Source organism: Nerophis ophidion, linkage group LG27 (assembly GCF_033978795.1).
Source record: "Nerophis ophidion isolate RoL-2023_Sa linkage group LG27, RoL_Noph_v1.0, whole genome shotgun sequence".
Classification (NCBI taxonomy): Eukaryota; Metazoa; Chordata; class Actinopteri; order Syngnathiformes; family Syngnathidae; genus Nerophis; species Nerophis ophidion.
In genome coordinates, this window is record NC_084637.1 from 18,745,232 (window position 1) to 18,766,179 (window position 20,948).

General features: G+C 39.3%; 1 protein-coding gene across 1 annotated transcript in view; it reads left to right on the forward strand.

Annotated features, from left to right (window-relative positions):
• Nucleotides 1-20,948, forward strand: part of mtor (mechanistic target of rapamycin kinase) — a 294,825-nt gene that overhangs the window by 242,573 nt on the left and 31,304 nt on the right. Inside the window, exons 37-45 of the mRNA XM_061889707.1 lie at nt 4,042-4,157; nt 7,823-7,940; nt 9,055-9,240; nt 10,855-10,955; nt 11,015-11,111; nt 15,646-15,744; nt 15,816-15,938; nt 19,115-19,297; nt 19,425-19,559. Of these exons, the coding sequence (XP_061745691.1) occupies nt 4,042-4,157; nt 7,823-7,940; nt 9,055-9,240; nt 10,855-10,955; nt 11,015-11,111; nt 15,646-15,744; nt 15,816-15,938; nt 19,115-19,297; nt 19,425-19,559 (1,158 nt within the window). The remainder of the gene's footprint in view (nt 1-4,041; nt 4,158-7,822; nt 7,941-9,054; nt 9,241-10,854; nt 10,956-11,014; nt 11,112-15,645; nt 15,745-15,815; nt 15,939-19,114; nt 19,298-19,424; nt 19,560-20,948) is intronic.

Below are 20,948 nucleotides of genomic sequence, written 5' to 3' on the forward strand. Positions count from 1 at the left end.
TTTTATGTATTGTTTTAAACGGCAAAAATATCGACCCTATTTTCCGGACTATTGAGCGCGCCGGTTTATAAGCCACACCCACCAAAGTTTAGGGAAAATAAAAAGCCACTATAAGCTACATATACTGTATGTACGCCGTGAAACACAGAAATATTTTGTAAATTTACAAGTAGAATCGCTGTGGACGGGTTACAAGACAAAATTACACTTCTACTTCCGGTTGAAAGCTCAAAAAAGACGGGCGCTGCAGCACATGGCACAAATAATAACACATTTTGGTTTTGTTTCGCTATCAGCGAAGAAGAATGCATAAGTTCGCCACACATATGAGCCACAGGATTTAAAGTGTAGGAAGAATTTGTCTGGAATTTACGGCATGTTGTGAAATGTTATTTACACAGAAATTTTCTGTAAAGGTTTGTTTACCTACCTTAATTGTTTCTAAACGGTCTCTGTAACAGGGCAGTAAAACGGCTGATCAAACAAAACAGAGGTCAACAGACTCAATAACTCCACGGTGACATTTTGGTTAATTTGTGAAAAATGAAACAATACAAAAATAATGTCATTGTAAGTTAATAATGCTAACACAAATACTTGTAAACTTAGCATTCTAGCTTGATTACATTACAATAGCACATATAAGTATGCATGAAAACGCTCCTACAGACATCACACACGGGACGCTTTAGTAAGTAAGAATTGTTTTAGTGGTATTGTAAAACTTTCAAATGTTGCTTGGAGTGATGAAGGAAGAATCCATCCAAGTAGTTACGCTATGGACGGATGAGGACTGAACAGCACTTGTACTTCCGGTTCAAACAGCAGGAACTGAAATTCACCCAGCAGCACCTGCCGTGAGCAAACTCCTCCAAAAGATGGCGCCATAGCACAAACAATAACTCACCTTTTAAGTGTATTTACTTGTATTTTTTACAAACTATTTGCATCATGGTCATCAGCGAAGAAAAATCCATAAATTATCTGCACCGTTTTATAAACCACAGGGTGCAAAGTGTAGGGAAAAAGTTGCAGCATTTAGTTTATAATTGACAATACTGGATGTTTAAAGGTGGGATGCTCAGACCAGGGTTATATGTGCCGATACCCATCTACCATTCATACTCTTGTGAACCATTTCGGTACCATTTCCCTGTGTTTGGGAATCAAATCGGCGTACGTTTTTGTGCTTTGGAAGAGAGAGAAGATACTCCAGCTTTGATATCGTTCTCTTTCGCACAAATAAGCTTATTTGGCGCAATCTAAAAGTTTCTACATCGAAAAGTGTGCCCAAGAGGGGTTTTAAAATGGCGGTTCCAATGTACTGTGTATGATATCATATTTATCATCAGCTTTAATGTCCTCCTTTAAATACTGTCATCCTTTTTCCCGTACATGGACATGGTTCATCTTACTTCTTTAAAGGTATATAGAGGATCTTTGACCAGTATTTTCTGAAGTAGATCCTTCAAAACATATCAGTGTTTTTGTCATATAGAGGATCTTTGACCAGCATTTTCTTAAAAACACATCAGTGTTTCTGTCGTATAGAGGATCTTTGACCAGCATTTTCTGCAGTAGATCCTTAAAAACATTGTGTTCCTGTCATATAGAGGATCTTTGACCAGCATGTTCTGCAGTAGATCCTTAAAAATATCAGTGTTTCTGTCATATAGAGGATCTTTGACCAGCATTTTCTGCAGTAGATCCTTAAAAACATCAGTGTTCCTTTCATATAAAGGATCTTTGATCTGCATTTTCTGCAGTAGATCCTTAAAAACATCAGTTTTCCTGTCATAGAGAGAGGATCTTTGATCAGCATGTTCTGCAGTAGATCCTTAAAAACATCAGTGTTTCTGTCATTTGGAGGATCCTTGACCAGAATTTTCTGCAGTAGATGCTTAAAAACACATCAGTTTTTCTGTCATATAGAGGATCTTTGACCAGCCTATTCTGCAATAGATCCTTAAAAACACATCAGTGTTTGTGTCATATAGCGGATCTTTGACCAGCATGTTCTGCAGTAGATACTTAAAAAACATTAAGTTTGCTTGTTGTATAGAGGATCTTTGACCAGCATGTTCCGCAGTAGATCCTAAAAAAACATTAGCGTTTTTGTCATGTAGAGGATCTTTGACCAGCATGTTCTGCAGAAGATAAACATCAAGGGTTCCTGTCATATGGAGGATCTTTGATCAGCATGTTCTGCAGTAGATCCGTAAAATAATCAGTGTTTCTGTCATATAGACAATCTGTGACCAGCATGTTCTCCAGTAGATCCTTTTTTTTTTTTTTTTTTTTTTCTTTGTCATGAAAAAGGGACGTTTTTGTCATGAAAAAGGGAGGTTTTTGTGGTTGGTGCACTAATTGTAAGTGTATATTGTGTTTTTTTGTTGATTTAATAAAAAAAAAAAAAAATATATATATATATTTTTTTTTAAATAAAAAATTTTTTTAAATTCTTCTGCGGCCAGGTACCAATCGGGCCACGGCCCGGTGGTTGGGGACCACTGATATAGAGGATCTTTTACAAGCATTTTCTGCAGTAGATCTTTTAAAAAACATCAAGAGTGTTCCTGTCATTTAGAGGATCTTTGAGGAATTGTTTTGCAGTAGATCCTAAAACCAAAAAGTGCTCCTGTCACACTGAGGACCTTTGACTGTTTTTGCAGTAGATCCAAAAACCAAAACGCGCTACTGACACATAAAAGATCTTTGACTAATGTTTTTGCTGTAGATCCTAAAACAGAAAAATGCTTCCGTCACAAATGATTTTTGACTAATGTTCTGCATTATATTGTAAAACAGAAAGCAATCCTGTCACGTAGAGGATCTTTGGCTAATGTTTTTGCAGTACATTCTTTAAAAAAAAATCTGTTCTTGTTATATAGAGGATCTTTGACTAATGTTTTTTGCTGTAGATCCTAGAACTGAAAAGCGTTCCTGTCACATAGATGACCTGTGGCTGATGTTTTTGCAGTATGTTCTTAAAAAAAATCAACGTGTTCTTGTCATATAGAGGATCTTTGACTAATGTTTTTGCTGTAGATCCTAAAACTGAAAAGCGTTCCTGTCACATAGAAGATCTTTGGCTGATGTTTTTGCAGTATGTCCGTAAAAAACATCAGCGTTTTCTTGTCTTGTAGAACAGTGGTTCTCAAATGGGGGTACGCGAAAGTATGCCAAAGGGTACGTTAGATTTTTTTTAAATATTCTAAAAATAGCAACAATTCAAAAATCCTTTATAAATATATTTATTGAATAATACTTCAACAAAATATGAATATAAGTTGATAAACTGTAAAAAGAAATGCAACAATCCAATATTCAGTGTTGACAGCTAGATTTTTGGTGTACATGTTCCATAAATATTGATGTTAAAGATTTATTTTTTGTGAAGAAATGTTTAGAATTAAGTTCATGAGTCCAGATGGATCTCTATTACAATCCCCAAAAAGGCACTCTAGGTTGATGATTACTTCTATGTGTAGAAATCTTTATTTCTAATTCAATCACTTATTTATTTTTCAACAAGTTTTTAGTTATTTTTAGATCTTTTTTTCCCAAATAGTTCAAGAAAGACCACTACAAATGAGCAATATTTTGCACTGTTATACAAGTTAATAAATCCGAAACTGATGACATAGTGCTGTATTTTACTTCATCTCTTTTTTTCAACCAAAAATGCTTTGCTCTGATTAGGGGGTACTTGAATTTAAAAAGTGTTCACAGGGGGTACATCACTGAAAAAAGGTTGAGGACCACTGTTGTAGACGATCTTTGACTAATGTTATTGCAGTAGATCCTGAAAGAGAAACGCAATCCTGTCACGTAGATAGATAGTACTTTATTGATTATTTCAGGAGAGTTCCCTCAGGAACATTTAAATAAAAGGTCATATAGAAGATCTTTGACTGATGTTTCTGCAGTAGATCCTAAAACATAGAGGATCTTGGCTAACGTTTTTGCTGTCGGTCCTTAATTCCGACTGCGTGGCATCCTTGTGCACTTTGTGTCAAAGAATGTTTTGCTTCTTGTCAGATCGATGCCTTCCAGCACATGCAGCATTTTGTGCAGGGCATGCAGCAACAAGCCCAACACGCCATTGCGGCCGAGGACCAGCAACACAAGCTGGAGCTCCACAAACTGATGGCCAGGTTTGTTGTCTTTTCCCGTATTTAGTCTCTGTTTCATGTGCCAAACAATACTCACATCTCCTAAACTATCGCCAACATTGTGCTATATTCACATCTCCTAATCAAACACCACCATTGTGCAATATTCACATCTCCTAAACAAACACCACGATTGTGTAATATTCACATCTCCTAAACAAACACTACCATTGTGCAATATTTACATCTCATCTTTACATGGTTACTTGCGTTATCATTTTACATTATGATTACATTAGTGTTTAATTTATTGACAAATTAATGCTGACATTAACGTTGTTTATCAGCAAATAACTATTGGACAATATATCGGTTGTTCATTTGGTCATATCTTTGGTCATTCGTTTTGTTTGTCTGTTGTGTGCTTAATCGTTCGTGTGTTTGGTGAGTCGTTCCGTTTGGTTGTTTGTTCTTCCCTCACATTGTTTGGTCGTTCGTTTCTTTGGTCAGTCGTGTGTTTGGCCGGTCGTTCCGTTTGGTCGGTCGTTTCATTTGGTCGATCGTTCCTTTTGATCGATCGTTCCATTTAATCGGTCGTTCCATTTGGTCGGTCGTACCATTTGACTGTTTGGCCGTTAGAGTGTTTGGTCAGTCGTTTCATCTATTGTTCATTTGGTAAGGCATCTGTTTGGTCGATCTTTTCGTTTGGTTGTTCCGTTTATTTGGTCTTTTGTTCATTTTTTTGGTAATTTCTTTGTTTGTTCATTCCTTTGGTCAGTCAGTTCAATGTGTGTTTGATTGTTTGTAGATAGTACTTTATTGAGATAAGGATCTCAGTGTTGTGGCCGAACAAACGACCGGCCCAACAATATAATGGCCGAACAAACGACCAAACGGAACGACTGACCAAAGAAACGACCAACCAAACTATATAACGGCCAAACAAATCACCACACGGAACGACGACCAAACACACAACTGACAAAATAAATGAATGACCAAAAGAACAACCGACCAAACCAACAAGCAACCGATGAAACAGCTGACCAAACGACCGACCCAACAATGTTGGGTCAAATGACCAAACGAAACGACTGACCAAAGAAACAAAGGACCAAATGAACAACCAACCAACCAAACGAACAAACGACTGATGAAACGACCGACCCAACATTCTTATGACCGAACAAACGAACGACCGAACGGAGCTAACGACCAAAAACTGACCAAATGTACGCACAAGCGACCAACCAAACGAATGACCGACTAAATGAGCGGACAACTGAAGAAACGACCGACCAAAAATTCTAGTGATTGAACAACCAAACGAACGACCAAACAAACAACCGACCAAATGACAGACCAAACAATCTAATGGCCGAACTAACGACTGAATGAAAATACGAACAACTAAACAAACAACTGACCAAATGACTGCACGAATGAAGACCAAACAATCTAATGGCCGAACTAACGACTGAATGAAAATACGAACAACCAAACAAACAACTGACCAAATGACTGCACAAATGAAGACCAACCAACGTCAAAATGGGGCCGTCTATTTTGGGGAAAACTGCATCCATCCTCCCAAATAGGACGTCTTTATTGATGTCAGACCAGGACTGTCGGTCTAAGGTGGTCCGGAGCCCACCTGGAGGTCCAAGCTGAGCCCCCCTGGCCCAGAGAATCCTTCTTGGCATTCCTGAGCTCACTCCTGCAACACATTGCTCCCTCAAACAGATCTTTTCCCTCTCAACCTGTTTGCACTTTGCAACACTTTTTTTCTTTCTCCCGACACGTGAAATCCTCTCGCATGGAAAAGCGCTCAGCAGAAATGACATAATCACCCCCACAACAATTTACAAAAGGGGGCTTGGACTGTGGTACGCTGGACGGAGCAGACCACAACAACACGTGTGTGCCACGCTAGTCAGCCTCCGTGCACACCAACGCCTGCTGGATGGGCGGAGTCAAACGTGCCGCCTGCTGGCCCCAACCGAGGAGACCGTCTTGACTAACACAACCTTTTAGTCCATCTGCAAACTTTTCATGAGTCAACCTGTTTTTCAGACATTAGAAGATGAATCATTTAAAAAGGTTTGGAGATAGCTAAAAAATCTTTAATATCTAAACCATATCTAAACCTTCTCAAACTGTGGTACGCAGGCTCCATCTACTGGTATGCCAAAGAATCACTTATTAGAGTAACGGTGTTACTGTTCAAAGTGTGTGTAATGTTAAAGATATGAAATATACTTGCTAAATAAAACTTCTGCCTTGTTCTCAATGAACACTTGAGCCTACTACGCTACTGTGTTTAATGGTACTTGGAAGAGTTTTCTGAGGTCGTAAAAAAGTTTGAGAACCACTGATCAGAACTAATTTATCTTGTATTTAGATATTTTATCAAATATGTTGTATTTATCATTTTGACTGCATAATTTCTTGACCAAATGGAAGAAATAGAAACAAATGTATGACAAAAATAAAGATACAAAATGATAATGGAAAATATACAAATTATTATTTATATTATTATTAATTATTATTATACAGTCGTGGTCAAAAGTTTACATATACAGAACATGATGTCATGGCTCTTTTGAGTTTCCAATCATTTCTACAACTCTTATTTTTTTGTGTTAGAGTGATTGGAGCACATACTTGTTGGTCACAAAAAACATTCATGAAGTTTGCTTTTTATATTAAATTATTATGGGTCTACTGAAAATGTGTGCAAATCTGCTGGGTCAAAAGTATACATACAGCAATGTTAATATTTGTTTACCTGTCCTTTGGCAAGTTTCACTGCAATAAGGCACTTTTGGTTGCCATCCACAAGCTTCTGGTTGAATTTTTCACCACTCCTCTTGACAAAATTGGTGCAGTTCAGCTAAATGTGTTGGTTTTCTGACATGGACTTGTTTCCTCGACTTTGTCCACACGTTTAAGTCTGGACTATGGAAAGGCCATTCTAAACCTTCATTCTAGCCTGATTTAGCCATTCCTTTACCACTTTTGATGTGTTTGGGGTCATTTTCCTATTGGAACACCCAACTGCGCCTAGGACCCAACTTCTGGGCTGAGGATTTTAGCTTGTCCTGAAGAATTTGGAGGTAATCCTCTTTTTTTATTGTCCCATTTACTCTCTGTAAAGCAGCAGTTTCCTTTGGGAGCAAAACAGGCCCAGAGCATAATACTACCACCACCATACTTGACGGTAGGTTTGGTGTTCCTGGGATTAAAGGCGTTCCTGGGATTAAAGGCCTCACCTTTTCTCCACCAAACATATTGCTGGGTATTGTGGCCAAACATTTCAATTTTTGTTTCATCTGACATGACATGGACAAAGATAAGACCTTATGGAGGAAAATTATGTGGTCAGATGAAACAAAAATATAGCTTTTTGGCCACAATACCCAGCAATATGTTTGGAGGAGAAAAAGTGATTTACATTTATATACTGAATGATGTGAATTTTTATTTCAATGTATTCATTAGTATAGTTTACAATGTGATAACAATAATACATATAAAAACTTTACAAATGGTCTTAAATATAAGATGTATTAATATAGGACAGTGTTATTTGTCAAGACTTATATTGACTGGTGCCACTGAAACTGGTCGACCTCTGACCCTGTGTGACCTCAGCATGGAGCGCCGAGTGTTGACGACCTCTGACCTCCATGTTTGCCGCACAGATGCTTCCTGAAGCTGGGCGAGTGGCAGCTGAGCCTGCAGGGCATCAACGAGAGCACCATCCCCAAAGTGCTGCAGTATTACAGCCACTCCACCGAGCACGACCGCAGCTGGTACAAGGTCAGCACCTCTCACCTCTCATCTTCTCATACCTCTCTCTGGAGGTTGCCCTGTAGTGGGTTCTTCAGACCACCACACACTGCCAGGAAAGCCCCGAATTTAGGGTATAACACTGTTTAATTTTCATAAATATCGATCGGCTTCTGCTTTCCAGCACAAAGTCTTTTCCTCCTGCGTCCGCTCCAACTCCAACTAATATTAAATATGTCACTATGCTAATAAAGGTGACAGGTGATTAAATAACAAGGCCCACCTGGGCCATCCACTCACCTGTCGCTGTGTTCGAGGCCGGTCCTTGAACACCCCATTTCGCGGCAGGCCCACAGGCCATGCCCCCATCCACACTCTCATTTGCAAAACCAATACCATATATAAAAAAAATTTAAACCTTTAGTTCGGTCCCAAGGACCCAGAGAGAGGCCTCGGTCATAAACATTTTGATAAAAAATGTAATCAACATTTTTTGTCAACACTTGAATCTCTACATCAACTTTACATCTTATCTATCCATGTTTGTTTCTAATGTTGTATGCCCTTTTTGTTAGAAAACACAAAATATGTGACACTTTTTTCCCAAAAAGATGTTTAAAGTGTAATAGTTGATGTGAAGTAATTAAATATGTCAATAATTCATAAAATAAAATTTGATTCATTATTATTTTTTGAGTAATGACAGTAAAAAAAAAAGGAACAAACAAAACATCTTAGTTATAAAATACTTTTTATATGGCAAAAACGCAAAATTTGCAACATTTTTCTTGCATAATATTTCAAAGTGTAATATTTGATGTAAAGTAATTGGAATCTTTAATATGTCAATATTTCATATCAACATTGATTTTATTTTTCGTTTTTTGTTTTTTTTAACAATTTTTAAAGAAAAAAACAGCCTGCATGGCAGATCTGTGTTATTAGTGTCAGTATTGCAACTTTCTCTTGTTACATTTCACTTGTTGGCTTTTTTATTCCACTTTTTATATTATTTTTGCAATATTATTTTTAGAATGTCAAAACAGCCTGCAGGCCAGACTTTGAACACCCCTGATTTAAATGGATCAGAGTGGTGCCTCGTCTGACGATATCAAAGATTTCAGAGGATGTTTTTTATTTCCAGGCGTGGCACGCGTGGGCCGTTATGAACTTTGAGGCGGTGCTGCACTACAAGCACCAGAACCAGGCCCGTGACGAGAAGAAGAAGCTGCGGCATGCCAGCGGGGCCAGCGCCAACAGCGAGGCCAGCAACAGCGACAGTGAGGTGGACGGCAATGACCACAGTCCTGGACAGAAAAAAGTCAATGAGGTTGGTCAAAATTAAGCCCATCTATTCATAAAGTCATCTTTTTATTAAAATGGCTGCAAAAGTTACCAAGATAATAACTAATCAACACTTATGATATTAATATATCTGCCAAAGTTAGAAAGATAATAACCAATCATCACTTACATTATTATTATTATCTCTGCCAAAGTTACCAAGATAATAACCAATCAGCACTTATATTTTTATTATTGATGTGTTCAAAGTTACCAAAATAATAACCAATCAGCACGTATATTATTCATATGTCTGCCAACGTTACCAAGATGATAACCAATCAACACTTATAGTAATATTATTAATATGTGTGCCAAAGTTACCAAGATAATAACCAATCAGCACTTATATTAATATTATGTCTGCCAAAGTTACCAATATAATAACCAATCAACACTTATATTATTATTATATCTGCCAAAGGTATCAAGATAATAATCAATCAACACTTATATTTTTATTAATATGTGTGCCAAAGTTACCAAGATAATAACCAGTCAGCACTAATATTATTATTATGTCTGCCAAAGTTACCAAGATGATAACCAATCAACACTTACATTATTATGTCTGCCAATGTTACCAAGATAGTAACCAATCAGCACTTATATTATTATTATTATGTCTGCCAAAGTTGCCAAGATGATAACCATCCAACACTTATATTATTATTATTATTAATATGTGTGCCTAAGTTACCAAGATAATAACCAATCAGCACTTATATTATTATTATGTTTGCCAATGTTACCAAGATAGTAACCAATCAGCACTTATATTGTTATTAATATGTCTGCCAATGTTAGCAAGATAATAACCAATCAGCACTTACTGTATATTATTATTATTATTATTATTATTATGTCTACCAAAGTTACTAAGATAACAACCAATCAGCAATTATATTATTATTATGTCTGCCAATGTTACCAAGATAGTAACCAATCAGCGCTTATATTGTTATTAATATGTCTGCCAATGTTAGCAAGATAATAACCAATCATCACCGATATTATTTTATTATTATTATGTCTACCAAAGTTACTAAGATAATAACCAATCAGCACTTATATTGCTATTAATATGTCTGCCAAAGTTAGCAAGATAATAACCAATCAACACTTATATTATTATTAATGTCTGCCAAAGTTACCAAGATAATAACCAATCAACACTTATATTATTGTTATTATGTCTGCCAAAGTTAGCAATATAATAACCAATCAGCACTTGTATTATTATTATTATTATTATAATGTCTGCCAAAGTTACCATGATAATAGCCCATCAGCACTTATATTATTATTATTATGTCTGCCAAAGTTACCAAGATAATAACCAATCAGCCCTTATATTATTAAAATGTCTGCCAAAGTTACCAAGATAATAACCAGTCAGTTTAACTTTAACTTTAACCTTGATGTAAACGTCCACCACTTCATAAAGAACCACTTTGTTTAAAAAAAAGGGAAAAGAGTCAGGCTTTGCTACACGTCTTAAATTGAATTTGTGTGAATGTTTATGCGAAAGTAAGTTCAAGTTGTCATGTGTTCGCCTCTTGGCCTGACTGGCTTCATGAAGACATTGTTGTCCACACAGGACCTGTCCAAGACCTTGCTCCTGTACACGGTTCCTGCAGTCCAGGGCTTCTTCCGCTCCATCTCCCTGTCCCGGGGCAACAACCTGCAGGACACACTCAGGTGAGTGGTCTAGGAGGACCTCTAGTGGCCGCCGTATTGTTTACCTTTGTGCCTTGAAGGGTCCTGACTCTGTGGTTCGACTACGGCCACTGGCCTGAGGTGAATGAGGGCCTGGTGGAGGGCATCAAGACCATCCAGATAGACACCTGGCTGCAGGTAAAGATTCTTGGACTTTTTTTTACATTCATTGTTTTTCTGCAGTGTGTAATATCATTTGGCATGTAGGAAGCTTTGATTGATTGATTGATTGATACTTTTATTAGTAGATTGCACAGTTCAGTACATATTCCGTACAATTGACCACTAAATGGTAACACCCGAATAAGTTTTTCAACTTGTTTAAGTCGGGGTCCACGTCAATCAATTCATGGTACAAATATATACTATCAGCATAATACAGTCATCACACACGTTAATCATCATAGTATGTACATTGAATTATTTACATTATTTACAATCCGTGGGGTGGGATGAGGAGCTTTGGTTGATATCAGTACTTCAGTCATCAACAATTGCATCAACAGAGAAATGTGGACATTGAAACAGTGTAGGTCTTATTTAGTAGGATATGTACAGCAAACAGAGAACATAGTGAGTTCAGATAGCATAAGAACATGTATATACATTAGAAGTACATTTGATTATTTACATTAGGATGTTTATAATCCGGGGAGATAGGATGTGAATGGAGGAGGGTATTAGTAAAGTGTTGAAGTTGCCTGGAGGTGTTGTTTTAGAGCGGTTTTGAAGGAGGATAGAGATGCACTTACTTTTATACCTGTTGGGAGTGCATTCCACATTGATGTGGCATAGAAAGAGAATGAGTTAAGACCTTTGTTAGATCGGAATCTGGGTTTAACGTGGTTTGTGGAGCTCCCCCTGGTGTTGTGGTTATGGCGGTCAATTACTTTAAGGAAGTAGTTCGACATGTACTTCGGTATCAAGGAGGTGTAGCGGATTTTTAGACTAGGCTCAGTGCAAGTTGTTTTACTCTGTCCTCCACCCTGAGCCAGCCCACTTTGGAGAAGTGGGTTGGATTGAGGTGTGATCTGGAGAGGAGGTCTAAAAGTAACCGGACTACCTTATTCTGGGATGTTTGGAGTCTAGATTTGAGGGTTTTGGAGGTGCTGGGGTACCAGGAGGTGCAAGCGTAATCGAAAAAGGGTTGAATGAGAGTTCCCGCTAGAATCCTCAAGGTGTTTAAAGCGACGCTAATACATGTCCGTTTTTTTATCAAACTTAACATATTTGATTAACCATCTGTCATTTGTAGGACTCTTTCCAAAAACTTGCCTAAATGCCTTTTTGGGAATCACAGTGGACATTTATGATATGGAGACGATAACGGCATTTTTTTATTTATAAATTCAAGAACTGGGTCAATTATGTCTGGTCAATTATTGGACTGTGTAAAAAAAGATCACTCCCTATTAGGGTTGTACGGTATAGTAATGAATCATATTAGGTACTATACCGCCTCTAAAAAGTACCGGTTACTGTTTTTCTTTTTAACGGGCATGACAGCGCGTCGTCACATGGTGACATTGCTGGTTTTACGGGCAGATGAGCATGTTCGGCAGCGCACGCACACAGAGTACTTACAAGCAGACACAGAGTGTAGAAAGAAAAGGGTGAACGGACACATTTTGGCTTGAAAAGTAAAGATAAAGGTGAAGTTATAACACTGAAACACCCTCAGGAAGAGGTGCTTTAAGACATGGCTAGCTAGCTAGCCATGTCGACAAGTTAAAGTAAGTTTCTTACAAGTATTATCACTGGAAGACGAGGAATAGCTAAACATGCTTCACTCCACACCGTAGGAGAATACAAACAAACGCCATGGGTTGATCTACACTTGACATCCACTGTAATAATACTAAGTACAGGCACGTATCTAGTCGATACTACTATGATTACATCAATATTCTTTTATCGTCACAAAATCTTTTTTCCTTTTTTTTAAAATGTATATCATGTTTATAAACTCAGGAAATGCGTCCCTGGACACATGAGGACTTTGAATATGACCAATGTATGATCCTGTAACTATTTGGTATCGGATCGATTCCTAAATGTGTGGTATCATCCAAAACTAATGCTAAGTACCCAAATAATGACAAGTTAAAGTCATGTTTGATGGTCTCACAACATGTACCAGGTGATGGTGTTAAAGGTCATGTTTGATGGTCTCACTAACCTGACTTCTTTTGCCTTTGCTTCTACGCTGGAAATGAGACAAATCTCACCAAATATTGTTTTTTTCTTAAAGCTACCAGGACCATAATTGTCGCAGTTTTTAACTTTTCAAGAAGAGAAAACAACTTCAGGACAGAGTCTTGCATTCAGCCGTGTAAACAAGCTTTTCAGAGTCCAGCAAGACCCACTATGCATTGCATTTCTACCTCACACTTTCATGCCCTAAAATAATTTATAACTAATAATATTTAGATTTATATAGCCTTATTCATGACACTCAAAGCACTTGACAGAGAACTGAGAGGCCACATTCACACGTTGATAGTGGTAATCCACATTTGCAGCCACAGCTGCCCTGCGGTAGACTGCTAATAGGCCACGCCCACCACCACCACCATTCATTGTTGATGGCAGAGGCTGGAATCGAACCGAGAGCCCTCAAGTGGCACGGTCGCTCTATCATCTGAGCCACGCCGTCCCATTATAGGTTTTATGTTCTTATTATTAACCTGTTGTTATTCATAACCCACGCCCCACCCTGTCAAAATCTTCACAAGTATTTATTTGTGTGCGATATCATGTGCATTACAAGCAGTCCTGCAGTGTTCATTTGTGTGATGTAATGTGCGATACAAGCAATCTTGCAGCGTGTTTACTTGTGTGCGACACAATGTGTGATACAAGCAGTTCTGCAGAGTGTTTACTTGTGTGTGATATGTGCAATACAAGCAGTCCTACAGTGTTTACTTGTGTGTGATATCATGTGCGATACAATCAGTCCTGCAATGTTTACTTGTTTGATATAATGTGCGATACAAGCAGTTTTGCAGTGTTTGCTTATGTGTGATATATTGTGCGATATAAGCAGTCCTGCAGAGTGTTTACTTGTCTGTGATATCATGTGCGATACAAGCAGTTCTGCAGAGTGTTTACTTGTGTGTGATATCATGTGCGATTACAAGCAGTCCTAAAGTGTTTACTTGTGTGTGATATCATATGTGATACAAGCAGTCCTGCAGTGTTTACTTGTGTGTGATATCATGTGCGATACATGCAGTCCTGCAACATGTTTACCTGTGTGTGATATCATGTGTGATACCAGCAGTCCTGCAGCGTGTTTACTTGTCTGTGATCTCAAGTGCGATACAAGCAGTTCGTCAGAGTGTTTACTTGTGTGTGATATCATATGTGATACAAGCAGTCCTGCAGTGTTTACTTGTGTGTGATATCATGTGCGATACATGTGGTCCTGCAGCATGTTTACTTGTGTATGATATCATGTGTGATACCAGCAGTCCTGCAGCGTGTTTACTTGTCTGTGATCTCAAGTGCGATACAAGCAGTCCGTCAGAGTGTTTACTTGTGTGTGATATCATATGTGATACAAGCAGTCCTGCAGTGTTTACTTGTGTGTGATATCATGTGCGATACATGCGGTCCTGCAGCATGTTTACTTGTGTATGATATCATGTGCGATACATGCAGCCCTGCAGTGTTTACTTGTGCGTGATATCATGTGTGATACCAGCAATCCAGCAATGTTTTTACTTGTGTGTGATATCATGTGTGATTCAAGCAGTGTTCACTTGTGTGTGATATCATGTGCGATACAAGTAATCTTGCTGTGCTTACTTGTGTGTGATATCATGTGTGATACAACAAGTCCTGCAGAGTGTTTGCTTGTGTGTGATATCACGTGCAATACAAGCAGTGTTCACTTGTGTGTGATACAATGTGCGATACAAGCAATCTTGCAGTGTTTACATGTGTGTGATATATGCGATGCAAGCAGTCTTGCAGCGTTTACTTGTGTGTGTGAGATATCATGTGCGATACAACCAGTCCTGCACTGTGTTTACTTGTGTGCAATAATATGTGCGATACAAGTAGTCTTGCGGCGTGTTTACATGTTTGATATCATGTGCAATACAAGTAGTCCTGCAGTGTGTTCATTTGTGTGTGATAATTTGTGGTTTACAAGCAGTCCAGCAGCGTGTTTACTTGTGTGCGATATAATGTGTGATACAAGCAGTCCTGCTGTGTGTGATATCATGTGCGATACAAGCAGTCCTGCTTGTATCGCACATTCTGTGCAAAGCTGGACGGCCAGTTAACATTTAAATGCCAATCCAACGGGCAGACAATGTATTCTATTTCACTAAAGTAATTTACAAAAGGTAAACAGGCTAGGCTATAGGCTACTAAGAGTAAGCAGCTACACAACGGCTAAGCACACAATAGCACACAAGTTAGACATAGGTGAAAATCATTGAACAACCAAAGGTGACATTTGTCAGTATTTACAAGTATCAAATAATTATAGTTACATATTACTTACACATACAAAAAGTCTCCAAGACAGTGTTAGAAAGTATCCAGTAACAAAAGTGTCTGCATCATTCAATTTACTGTGTCATGAGCTTAACTTTGTGGATTATTGTGACCACTAAGTGTCACCAAAAAATATCTATTGCCACTCCTTGTGCTAATTTAGGTGATCCCGCAACTCATCGCTCGAATAGACACTCCTCGTGCTCTGGTGGGTCGCCTCATCCACCAGCTGCTCACAGACATCGGCCGCTACCATCCCCAAGTAAGTCCGCTTCCACAACGCAAATCCTGATGTTGGGACTGGTGATTACATCTGGGCCGCCCCCTCGCCAGGCGCTGATCTACCCGCTGACCGTGGCCTCCAAGTCCACCACCACGGCTCGCCACAATGCCGCCAACAAGATCCTGAAGAACATGTGCGAACACTGCAACACGCTGGTCCAGCAGGCAATCATGGTACGGCCTTGCAGGTTTATAGTCCTATGAGGTAAACCAAGGGTGTCCAAGCTACAGGCCGCGGGTCAGTGTTATACGGTATTGGTGCTAAAACGGTTCTATTTTAATTAGCCGCCATCTTGTGGGAGTGTCAGTAATTTCACATCAATGACCATGAATTTTACGTTAAAGTTAACATTAACAGCATTAACTTATATTACCCAAAACAAAAGTCGACACATAACACAACCTGCTCACTCAACTTTGTGGATTTTATTAAAAAAAAAAAAAAAATGTCCAAACACTACACATAATTCAAAATTACACCCTTTAAATCCACAACAATGCATGATGGGGAAAAATGCAAAACACTCTCGCCACACTTATCAATGTTTGGCGTATTTAGCTGATTGATATTTCTGATAGATTGCAACACTTTAAGGATGTTGTTATGTAAGTAAACAAAGTAAGAGTCAAACTTTCACATTCTCTTAATGTACAATTATATTAATTATACATCCATTATAATATAACACATATACTGTATACATATATATGTACATTAGGTCAAAAATACACATAGGCTATTTCATCCTTACAAGCCTGGAGGGATAAAATAGCCTCTGTGTTTTTCAAAACCACAGAACCCTTGACTATATATATATATATATATATATATATATATATATATATATATATATATATATATATATATATATATATATAAGGAATATAAGGAATACTTCGAAGACCTCCTCAATCCCACCAACACGTTTTCCTATGAGGAAGCAGTGCCTGGGGAGTCCGTGGTGGACTTTCCTATTTCTGGGGCTGAGGTTGCTGAGGTAGTTAAAAAGCTCCTCGGTGGCAAGGCCCCAGGGGTGGATGAGATCCGCCCGGAGTTCCTTAAGGCTCTGGATGCTGTGGGGCTGTCTTGGTTGACAAGACTCTGCAGCATCGCGTGGACATCGGGGGCGGTGCCTCTGGATTGGCAGACCGGGGTGTTGGTCCCTCTCTTTAAAAAGGGGGACCGGATCGTGTGTTCCAACTATCGTGGGATCACACTCCTCAGCCTTCCCGGTAAGGTTTATTCAGGTGTACTGGAGAGGAGGCAACGCCGGATAGTCAAACCTCGGATTCAGGAGGAACAGTGTGGTTTTCGTCCTGGTCGTGGAACTGTGGATCAGCTCTATACTCTCGGCAGGGTTCTTGAGGGTGCATGGGAGTTTGCCCAACCAGTCTACATGTGCTTTGTGGACTTGAAGAAGGCATTCGATTGTGTCCCTCGGGAAGTCCTGTGGGGAGTGCTCAGAGAGTATGGGGTATCGGACTGTCTTATTGTGGCAGTCCGCTCCCTGTATGGTCAGTGTCAGAGCTTGGTCCGCATTGCCGGCAGTAAGTCGGACACGTTTCCAGTGAGGGTTGGACTCCGCCAAGGCTGCCCTTGGTCACCGATTCTGTTCATAACTTTTATGGACAGAATTTCTAGGCGCAGTCAAGGCATTGAGGAGTTCCGGTTTGGTGGCCGCGGGATTAGGTCTCTGCTTTTTGCAGATGATGTGGTCCTGATGGTTTCATCTGGCCGGGATCTTCAGCTCTCACTGGATCGGTTCGCAGCCGAGTGTGAAGCGGCTAGAATGAGAATCAGCACCTCCAAATCCGAGTCCATGGTTCTCTCCCGGAAAAGGGTGGAGTGTCATCTCCAGGTTGGGGAGGAGACCCTGCCCCAAGTGGAGGAGTTTAAGTACCTAGGAGTCTTGTTCACCAGTGCGGCGTCTTCAGTAATGCGGACGTTGTACCGATCCGTTGTGGTAAAGAAGGAGCTGAGCCGGAAGGCAAAGCTCTCAATTTACTTGTCGATCTACGTTCCCATCCTCACCTATGGTCATGAGCTTTGGGTCATGACCGAAAGGATAAAATCACGGGTACAAGCGGCCAAAATGAGTTTCCTCCGCCGTGTGGCGGGGCTCTCCCTTAGAGATAGGGTGAGAAGCTCTGTCATCCGGGAGGAACTCAAAGTAAAGCCGCTGCTCCTCCACATCGAGAGGAGCCAGATGAGGTGGTTCAGGCATCTTGCAAGGATGCCACCCGAACGCCTCCCGAGGGAGGTGTTTAGGGCACGCCCAACCGGTAGGAGGCCACGGGGAAAACCCAGGACACTATGTCTCCCGGCTGCCCTGGGAACGCCTCGGGATCCCCCGGGAAGAGCTAGATGAAGTGGGTGGAGAGAGGGAAGTCTGGGCTTCCCTGCTTAGGCTGCTGCCCCCGCGACCCGACCTCTGATAAGCGGAAGAAGATGGATGGATGGATATATATATACATAAATATATATACATACACATAAATATGTATAAGCTATGTATGTGTGTTTATATGTATATATATACATACTTGTTTATATATATATATATATATATATATAAATATATATATATATATATATATATACATATGTACACATACATATGTATAAGCTATATATGTGTGTTTATATGTACAAACCCCGTTTTCACATGAGTTGGGAAATTGTCTTAGATGTAAGTATAAACGGAATACAATGATTTGCAAATCCTTTTCAACTCATATTCAATTGAATGCACTACAAAGACAAGATATTTGATGTTTAAACTCATAAACATCTTTTTTTTTTTTGCAATAATAATTATCTTAGAATTCAATGGCTGCAACACGTGCCAAAGTAGTTGGGAAAAGGCATGTTCACCACTGTTTTACATCACCTTTTCTTTTAACAACACTCAAAAGTTTGGGAACTGAGGAAACTAATTGTTGAAGCTTTGAAGGTGGAAAAAACATATATATATATATATATATATATATATATATATATATATATATACATATATACATATATATATATACATATATATATATATATATATATATATATACATAAAAAAAATAAAATATATATATATACATTTTTTCAGCCCAAAGCGGCCCCCCAAGTCAAAAAGTTTGGTCACCCCAGACGTAAACTGCCAGGAGTATTGTCTTTCCTCTCATTATTTAACTGGGAAGGCCAAGTGTTCCCAGTCTTTTCAAGCTCCGCCTCCTCCTTGGCTGTCACACTGTCTCAGTGCCGTACTAAATGTACTGTACTGTCATAGACCGCACCAAAGTCTTCTGTCCTGAGTTTGCAAGTGTTTCAAGGTCCTCTCGCCTGTGCTGGGTCCCAGGTGAGCGAGGAGCTAATCCGGGTGGCCATCCTGTGGCACGAGATGTGGCACGAGGGCCTGGAGGAGGCGTCTCGACTCTATTTTGGGGAGCGCAACGTCAAGGGCATGTTCGCCGTCCTGGAGCCTCTGCATGCCATGATGGAGAGGGGCCCACAGACCCTGAAGGAGACCTCCTTCAATCAGGTGCGTCTCTGGCAGGTCGGGGTCAAAGACCTCCTCGGGAAAGTCCAACTGGACAAATTCAGGATTTTGCAGAACAGAACTTTTTCAAATGTATTTTACATGACCTAAATGTGGATGGATGTTGAAGGCGTACGGCAGAGACCTGATGGAGGCTCAGGACTGGTGCAGGAAGTACATGCGCTCTGGAAACGTGAAAGACCTGACTCAGGCTTGGGACCTGTACTACCACGTCTTCAGACGCATCTCCAAACAATTGCCCCAGGTACGCCCAAATGAAAACCTCAGGCTCGGAATTAAGTACTAAGCTATGGCCATGGGGCCAGATCGGTCCCACAAATAGTGTATTTTCTTACTAAATGTATTTTGTCTTTCCATTTTAACATTTAAAAAGTACATGTACTGCATGTCAATATTTTAAACCAGTGTTTCTTCACCATAGGGACAAATATTATCCGCTTCCTCAGTTGTAATGCACTTTTTCACCACTTGTGGCAGTAATGACAATATCAAACACACGGAAGAAGTTTGGAACTAGAGCTGGGCGATATGGCTTTTTTTTAATATCTCATTATTTTTAGGCCATATCACGATACACGATATATATCTCAATATTTTTGCCTTAGCCTTGAATTAACACTTGATACATATAATCACAGCAGTATGAGGATTCTATGTGTCTACATTAAAAAATTCTTGTTCATACTGCATTAATATATGCTCATTTTAAATTTTCATGCAGAGAAGGAAATCACAACTAAGTCAATCGACCAAAACTGTATTTATTAAAGTTATTAGCAGGTGACTTTTCAAATGATGCTACATATTAGCAGCAATGCTACTTTTGGTAGCAACGCTTGTGCCCCACACTTAACAAATTAAAGTTGTCTATTCGAATACTTCCCGCTTGAAGCCGAACCACCGCCAGATGATGGACCCCCTGCTGTTTTTCTTGGGAATTAATTCTTCCTTCATTCGCACCTTCTTTCTCTCGTATTACCACTCGCACGGCTTCGCTAGCATCACAGCTAACGTTACCTCTCTGCTCCATGAGGGTGTATACATATGTAATGTATGATGTGACGTGTGTAAGTTTGTGCGCTTGCTGTCTTTGAGGATGAGACACAAGAAGGAGTGGGAAGAGCCGGTAGTTTAATGCTCGCAGCTAAAAGCAACTGCGTGAGAAGGTATACTCGAATATCACGATATAGTCATTTTCTATATCGCACAGACACAAACCCGCAATATATCGTGTTAATCGATATAGCGCTCAGCCCTATTTGGAGCTAAAGTCAAAGAGAAGTTTCTTAAGCGCAAAAATTATGAAAAAACTATTTAAATTTGCACATTACTGTACTGACACTTTAGTTAAGAAACTTATGACTAATTTGGTTAGAATTTGTATGCTCTACATAATTGTATGTTGTTGTTTTTTTTTTTCGTTTTTTACAAGTTATTCATTTTGCAGTTTATTTGATGAGTTTTTATTTTTGTAATCAGCCTGACCCAAGCCTTGATAATATTTGTGATTATTACGTCACTTATCATTTGACAAGGTTTTATTTATCCTGTTAAACTGTAAATATTGAATACCAATAAAATGGAGAGCTGTCCGATAATGGCTTTTTTGCCGATATCTGATATTCCGATATTG